The sequence below is a fragment of the Balaenoptera physalus genome, assembly GCF_965194825.1.
Source record: "Balaenoptera physalus genome assembly, chromosome: 8".
Lineage (NCBI taxonomy): Eukaryota > Metazoa > Chordata > Mammalia > Artiodactyla > Balaenopteridae > Balaenoptera > Balaenoptera physalus.
Window position 1 is genome coordinate 1,746,719 of NC_138887.1, and position 8,885 is coordinate 1,755,603.

Consider the following 8,885-nt stretch of genomic DNA (forward strand, 5'->3'; position numbering starts at 1 on the left):
AGGCCCCCGAATTGAAAATCACAGTCGGTGAAAAACACAGGATTGTCATTCATAAAAATTTTATTTTTAAAATTTCTTTAAACTTTTTATTTTATATTTGAGTATAGCCAGTTAACAATGTTGTGATTTAAAAAAAAAAAAAGCAATGTTGTGATAGTTTCAGGTGCACAGCAAAGTGACTCAGCCATACATATACATGTATCCATTCTCCAAACTCCCCTCCCATCCAGGCTGCCACATAATGCTGAGCAGAGTTCCCTGTGCTATACAGTAGGTCCTTGTTGCTTATCCATTTTAAATATAGCAGTGTGTACATGTCCTTTGATTCCAAACCCCCTGAATATCCCTTCCCCCTCTGGTAACCTAAGTTCATTCTCTAAGTCTGTGAGTCTGTTTCTGTCTTGTAAATAAGTTCATTTGTGTCATTTTAAATAACATGGCTTTCATTTCAGGAAAAAAGTGGGAACACTTCATAGTCCTGAAATGGTAACTTTTTCACTGTCCTTCCTGAAAGGGAGTGGATAAAACATTCAGGGTAAAGCTAACTCCCTAATTAAGTGCAACCTGTTTCTTCTTTCCAGGCCCAAATTGCTTTGCCGAGACCGCTGTCATCCCCGCTGGGAGGGAAGTGAAGACGGACGAGTGCACCGTCTGTCACTGCACCTACGAGGAGGGCACCTGGAGGATTGAGAGGCAGGCCATGTGCACCAGGCACGAGTGCCGGCAGATGTAGGACTGGCCGCACGGACCACAGATGTTTTCTAGGACCCTTTCCCGATCTATCTGAACGTTCTGGATGCCTCTGGGAAATATCGACCGAAAGGAGCAGACTTTTGATGAGGAATCGTGGAAAACTGTTGGTACTTTTTCTTTTCTTGGTCACAACAACTGCAGGAGAAGGAAATGGACATATTTCAAAACATCGACAAGAACTTTGGGCAAAAACGTCCACTTCTAAATAAATGTGCTATTTTCACAGTAAGTACACTAAAGTACACTATTATATATGAAATGTATTTCTATAATCCCTCTATTAGAGAGCTTCTATAAATGTTTTCTATAGATACAGATTAAAAATGCTGTGTTGTCAACTGTCCTCGCTGCGTACCTGCATTTCTTCTGCATTTCTGATTCCATCACATGATATTATTTGTGGTCGCTGATTCTCCTTCGAATCTTGGAATAGTGCACCCATTAATGGATCATAAGATAAGGGAACTGATTTTCCCTGAGATCCTCTCCAAATTCTCTTTCATTACAGAGAGATACATAGTGTCGATCCTTAGAAGATCCAGTCGAGTTCACACAAATATAATATTTCCTTCTTGTAACTTACTGCTTTTAGTATCTCCATTCTCAGTCATTTGGGGGATGCAAGTACAAAGATAACTAATACACGCTTTTTCTGTTCATTCAAAGCTCCCACGTCGTGGGCCACTGATGGATGCACGCAGATATTTCATTTTCACTTACTTGACTTTCTCTTCTAAACATGACTTTACATCATGCCCCAAACTGAGGAACAGGATAGACTGGATTATTTGCATCATTGGGACCTCATGCGGAAGCACACATTCAAATAGGGGAACCCCTGTTTCTCTGGAGGAGAGGTAAGGGAAACTGAACCCCTGAACAAGTCTATACCTGCAATCTATGTGTGGCACGGACATCCCACCTCCCTAGTCCATGGACTTGTGGTTCTCCTGGGGATGATCCTCTCTCCTACACGGCAGGCACAGCCCAATCCTGAACAAGAGCCCTGCATTAGTCACTGTGCCAGAGCCCAGTGAGAAAGCAGTTCTGTTGAATATATTAAAACAACAGTGCCGAAGGTCACGGGCAACGTTCCTGGAGTTACAGGTCACTCCAAACCAACTCCACTTCTCTTCATTTGGATGAAAGAAGCCACTGCTAATCCCGCTAATCTGATCAGTGCATGTTATAGAATATTTCTGCCTTTATCAATCACATCAACACCTGACACATTGATGAAAAAGTAGTCAGAGTTTTAATAGGTTTAGGGAGAAAAGGCAGAACTATGGTCACTATATAATGCCTTTAAAAGCTTTTCCCCCATACATTTATTGATTCCAAAATTTTGAATTATGCATCTAAGTACAAATTATTGTGACCACAAAAAGAGGAATAAATCATGGTTTCCTGCCTTCATGGACTTTTGGCCTCTGGTGCAACACAAATAAGAAATCACTGTGCATCGTGGTGGGAGCTGAACTAGAGGTCAGCAAAGGGTGGTCAGAGAAGCTTCATTCCATACAGAAGACATCATTTAGTCATTAACGTTTGAATAATACCCAAGAAAAATGGATACTTTTGTCATCAATAAAATGTTGACCCATTGTGGACCTTAGTAACTGCAAAGCCACCACTAACTGAATCCTCAAGAAATTTACATATGCTTATATTTTTCATCTTGTTTATCAAGAACACCTTGGGCCAAATGGGCTCTGCACACAGCTTTCCATGCAAATCCTCAGGGGAATGCCATCTAGACACTCTCAGGTGTGATCAGCTTTCCAGAACTTACTTTTTGGTATTAAAGGCTACTAGAAATCAGCCATCTCTCCATCATCCAAGGGAAGATTTTTATGAGCCAAGGTTATATCAAGGTATGATTTTGTCAACAAATGGCCCCAGCATCCTGGGGAGGTGGGTCAGCAGGGATGTCTCAGCACACAAGCAGCCTCTTCTCACCCCAGCAGACATGCTGCAACTAGAGAGACCCCATCAAGGGGGCCCAGAGTCTCCCTGCTACCCTTGGTGATGTCACCACTCCCAGGTGGGCAGTGAGCTTGGAAATCACGGTGATGCCTCCTCAAACATGGTGAGAATTCCAGGAAACCTGGTATTTTGTTGCACAGAGAGCGTGAACCTGACACCATCCTGTGAAATTGTCTAAACTCGTGTGACCTACCCTTGTCCCAGGCATGCTCCAGGCTGGAGCCCCAGGGCCGTTATTACAGTAAAGTAACCCCCGCCCCTCCTCTTTCCACATAAGGACAATACATAACCAAACACAGGGCAGAACCTGGATTATGATACTATGATACTATTTGATTGTTGTCCAAGAGAAACATGTGATTCTCAGTTTCTTTATTTCATGCTGTCGATATTAGACTTTCACATCCATAAAGTACATCGGGGGAAATTTTGGTTTCCTCCTCTCTTTCCATAGAACATTTTGCTGAGATTCCTAATGATGAAACTGCTCTAACAGAGAAAAGTATGGGTCCAAGATATTGATTTCAAAATACGGTTTTGACATAGTACTGAAAAAGGAGCCTCAAAATTCTAGTGCAGAAGTGATTGGAAAGCCATAATTCTTAAAATTCAAATAGGCTGGCTCCATTAGTACTTAATAAATGTTGTTGAATGGTTTATTCAAGTGAAAAAAAAGGAAACCATGCTTACCAATGTATTACATGAATTTATTTCAAATTATTCAACCTATATCAATATCTGAAAACCTGAAGCTACTTGTACAAGCAATAGAGTGATTCTGGAATTTTCTAGTCTGATGTTTTAGATTTTCAAATTAGATTCATTCTTTCAGTCACAGGCTCTTTCCTTGGTGGATGGATCCATCAGTACTTGTACATTTCACAGAAGCTCGTATTTCACTACTGCACACAACAAACGTTAGCTGCACCCTTAGCCACATGCCAGAGTTTGCAGTACAGGTGGAGGTGTGAGCGTATGCTTGACCTCAAGGAATTTATATGCCTTGAAACTCACATTTGATTAGTTTCTTTTCAATCTTTTCATACCTTCAATGTTTTCATCTCCTGTGTGCAATAAAACATAAAGAGACAAATTCTTATACATTTTAAAATTTGTGGCATCATGAATAAGTTTAATAAGCTCTTCTCTTCACTCCCCCAATGTAAGTGTTGTATGTGTACAATGTTAAAAAATGTCCAAAAAATTTCAGAGAATTCAGATGTTTTCAATTTTTTTGTTTTGATTTTAAGCATTGAAATGGACTTTTTAATGTGTCCATTAGTTGAAACATGAAAAATACAGTTTCCAACAAGCATTATTGAAAACTGCATTGATTATTTTGAATATAGATTACTGAAACATAGAGAAAACAAAAGTATAGACACAAGCCAAATTAGCAAATATTAACAACTCACTCTATTTGCTTTAATAGGCAAGAGAGCAAGTCTGCTTTTTATTAATTTTAAAAAGTCAGATGTTATTGTGTTGCACTGGAGGACACATCTGACCTTTTAGAATTAATAAAAAATTAACAAAGGTGACCTAGATGTCATCCCATTGGCACAAGGGGACAGTTCCAGGTGTCCCAATTAGTGGGTACCATTGGTGACAGCATATGGCTTCTCTGGCCAATATAATTTGCAACATAATGTTCTTACTAGACCTGCCCACTTACTAGCACTCCGATGGCTGATGCAGTCATTTTTCCTGAATAATCTGGTTTAGAGCGAGCAACTCACTTATTCTAGATTAAATGCATTTTTACGGTTCGTACTTTTCACATTCCAGCTGCCACTCCTTATGGTTCCACACTAGAACTGTTCCATGCTCCTCACTCCAAAGCAACCTCCCCAGTCTACGATTTTAGTTTCCTAAACATAGATTTCCATTTTGACTGAATGCTCCCAATCGCACACAGAACAGCCAGACTCCTCGGCATGGCAGGCTGGCATCTTTACATGTGGGTCCTGGTCCACACCCTGACCCGGCCCTGCTGGCTCTCAGCACCTTAGGTTCAGGGTGTCTCAGACTGGGCTCTGAACCTGCCTCTACCTCCCACCCCTGCCTTTTCAGCACAGGGAGAGATGACCACTTTTCAGTATCAAACTCAAAGGCCATTACTTGTGAAGCTTCTTTAGTCCTAATTGGACGGTCATTTTATACCCCGCCATACTATTCATTTGGTATCTTATTTTAGCATGATTTATTTTTTCTATTTTTTGAAGTATAGTTGATTTACAATGTTGTGTTAATTTCTGCTGCACAGCAAAGTGATTCAGTCATATATATATATATATGTTCTTTTTCTAATATATTCTTTTCCATTATGGTTTATCACAGGATACTGAATACAGTTCCTGTGCTATACAGTAGGACCTTGTTGTTTATCTGTCCTATATATAATAGTTTGTATCTGCTAATCCCAAACTCCAATCCATCCCTCCCCCACCCCTCCTCCCCCTTGGCAAGCAAGCACAAATCTCTTCTCTAGGTCCATGAGTCTGATTCTGTTTCATAGATAAGTTCATTTGTGTCATACTCTAGACTCCACATATAAGCAATATCATATGATATTTGTCTGTCTGACCTACTTCACTTAGTATGATAATCTCTATGTCCATTCATGTTGCTGCAAATGGCACAATTTCATTCCTTTTTATGGCTGAGTAGTATTGCATTGTATATATGTACCACATCTTCTTCATCCATTCCTCTGTCAATGGACAGTTAGATGGCTTCCATGTCTTGGCTGTTGTGAATAGTGTATTTTAGCATGATTTTGAAATCATATCGTACTTTGCATTATAGTTCATTTTATTTTTGCTCTATTCTTTACTCTAAAATCTCTTTAATTAAGGCTACGGACCATTCCGTCTCCAGAATATCACCCAGTACCTTTATGTTAAAGGTTTATTGAGTTGTTGTCAATATATAAATTCAGTTATTTGCTGCCCTTGTTTAAGGCCAACATGTTTCTTGAAGAGCAACTCAAAGCTCCCATTACTGTTTGCCTGCCCAGTGGTCTCTTGGTGTCTCAGTTGACTTGAAGACCTCAAAGGTCCAGGGCCAGGAATCTGCGGCCTACCCAGTCCCCAGTGTTGCAGAGTTTAGGGTGAGTAGCCATGAGACAGTCGTTGGCCATTTATGATGCAAGTCAGGAAACAAATGGCTTTTGGTGTAAAATTTCTGATGCTGAATGTAATTTTTTATACTGAGGAGACACTTGTACTTACTGATGATAAAACAAGTCAAGTTCACAGTTTTGGTATTTCTTTACTGATTATTTCTAACTTTTGGAATATAAATCTCTTATCTTTGACTTTCTTTCACAGTTTTGAGTATTTCTGAATATTTTAATTTTTTTACATAACATAATTAAACACCTTAATAGGTATCTGATGAATTAATTAATCAATGAACTGAGTTATCAGTGCAGAAATACAAGTTTCCATAGCCTGTTGGAAAAGTGTTAAAAAGTGATGGTTGTCTATATTTCACCAGTGTCAAACTGTGAAGAACCTGCTGCTCTAACCTAACACAGAAATGTGGAAATTAAGTACAAATGCCTAATTTTAAAAGTAATAAATTTCATTGAACATTAAGTGACACTGGACAGTCATGCTGGCCGAGAGTGCTCAACCAGAGTTTCAATAACATTCAGAAAATGTAAGTGAAAATCTGCTCTAACTGCTTGGCACATGGGCGTTTTATGGTCTAAGAACTATATTCTGTTTAACTCCTACCCGTTAAGTTCAGAGAAGTATATAAAGCCAGTGGCTGCAACATTATTGAGACACAGAATTATCAAAAATAATCAAAGGAGGGACTTCCCTGGTGGTGCAGTGGTTAAGAATCTGCCTGCCAATGCAGGGGACACAGGTTCGAGCCCTGGTCCAGGAGGATCCCACATGCCAGGGAGCAACTAAGCCCCAACCAACCACAACTACTGAGCCTGCACTCTAGAGCCTGTGAGCAACAACTACTGAGCCCATGTGCCACAACTACTGAAGCCTATGTGCCTAGAGCTCATGCTCCACAACAAGAGAAGCCACTGCAATGAGAAGGCTGTGCACTGCACTGAAGAGTAGCCCCTGCTCGCCGCAACTAGCGAAAGCACACATGCAGCAACGAAGACCCAACGCAGCCAATAAATTAATTAATTAATTTAAAAAAAATCAAAGGATATACCTGCAGTAATTTTAGTACATTACTGATGCAGTCTGATGAATAAAAACAATTGTAAATATTGACACCTAAGTTTTAAATTCAAGTTTCAAGAAATACAAACATTTCTCAACTTTATTTAATATTCAATAACATTTAATGATTAATTTCCTATTTTTAAAAATTCCTAGAATTAATTTCAGGCCTATTGCCTTTCAGTATACTTTATGGGAATATTTGTTTTCCCATTTTCTTTATTTATTATACTTACATTATCAAATGAATACAATTCTATGTTTATTTCTACTTGATTTCAGGGATTATTTCCTTTGGAAGCATGTATTTCCTACAATTAATATGAAAACGAGTGAAAAGTATCCAATAAGTAATGTCTTTCTATGAAATTATTAGCATCCTATATATAACAGAGTTACTTATTTTGTAGTTTGAAATAATCCACTATTAGGAAATCAATAAATGCATATTTTAAGCCAAGAATTATGCAGTTTCCCCAGGCAGTAGTTAACATTATCTCCTTTTTTGCAGAAAAGTAAATGTAGGCTCAGAAAGTTCAGACACCAGCTCAAGTTTCATTCCACTGAATGACGGGCTTGAGTTAAGAACCAGGCTGTGATGATAATCTCAATAGATGCAGAAAAAGCTTTCAACAAAAGTCAACACCCATTTATGATAAAAACTTCCAGAAAGTAGGCATAGAGGGAACTTACCTCAAAATAATAAAGGCCATATATGACAAACCCACAGCCAACATCATTCTCAGTGGTGAAAAACTGAAACCATTTACACTAAGATCAGGAACAAGACAAGGTTGCTCACTCTCAACACTATTATTGAACATAGTTTTGGAAGTTTTAGCCACAGCAATCAGAGAAGAAAAAGAAATAAAAGGAATCCAAATCGGAAAAGAAGAAGTAAAGCTGTCACTGTTTGCAGATGACATGTTACTATACATAGAGAATCCTAAAGACACTACCAGAAAACTACTAGAGTTAATCAATGAATTTGGTAAAGTAGCAGTATACAAGATTAATGCACAGAAATTTCTTGCATTTCTATACACTAATGATGAAAAATCTGAAAGAGAAATTAAGGAAACACTCCCATTTACCATTGCAAAAAAAGAATAAACTACCTAGGAATAAACCCACCTAAGGAGACAAAAGACCTCTATGCAGAAAACTACAAGACAGTGATGAAAGAAATTAAAGATAATACAAACATATGGAGAGATATACCATGTTCTTGGATTGGAAGAATCAACATTGTGAAAATGACTATAATACCCAAAGCAATCTATAGATTCAATGCAATCCCTATCAAACTACCAATAGCATTTTTCACAGAACTAGAACAAAAAATTTCACAATTTGTATGGAAACACAAAAGACCCCGAATAGCCAAAGCAATCTTGAGAAAGAAAAACGGAGCTGGAGGAATCAGGCTCCCTGACTTCAGACTATACTACAAAGCTACAGTAATCAAGACAGTAAGGTACTGGCACAAAAACAGAAATACAGATTAATGGAACAGGATAGAAAGTCCAGAGGTAAACCCATGCACATATAGTCACCTTATCCTTGATAAAGGAGGCAAGAATATAGAAAGGAGAAAAGACAGCTTCTTCAAAAAGTGGTGCTGGGAAAACTGGACAGCTACATGTAAAAGAATGAAATTAGAACACTCCCTAACACCATACACAAAAATAAACTCAAAATGGATTAAAGACCTAAATGTAAGGTCAGACACTATAAAACTCTGAGAGGAAAACATAGGCAGAACACTGTATGACATAAATCACAGCAAGATTCTTTTTGACCCACCTCCTAGAGAAATGGAAATAAAACAAAAATAAACAAATGGGACCTAATGAAACTTATAAGCTTTTGCACAGCAAACGAAACCATAAACAAGACGAAAAGACAATCCTCAGAATGGGAGAAAATATTTGCAAATGAAGCAAT

General features: G+C 38.4%; 1 protein-coding gene across 3 annotated transcripts in view; it reads left to right on the forward strand.

The window, feature by feature from the left end:
* VWC2 (von Willebrand factor C domain containing 2) overlaps positions 1–6,872 on the forward strand; it is a 129,241-nt gene extending 122,369 nt beyond the window's left edge. For all 3 annotated transcript variants that reach the window (XM_082471442.1, XM_082471441.1, XM_082471443.1), the window contains one exon: positions 582–6,872. In XM_082471442.1, coding sequence (XP_082327568.1) covers positions 582–733 — 152 coding nt within the window. In that variant the 3' untranslated portion in view covers positions 734–6,872. The remainder of the gene's footprint in view (positions 1–581) is intronic.
* The last annotated feature ends 2,013 nt before the right edge of the window (positions 6,873–8,885 follow it).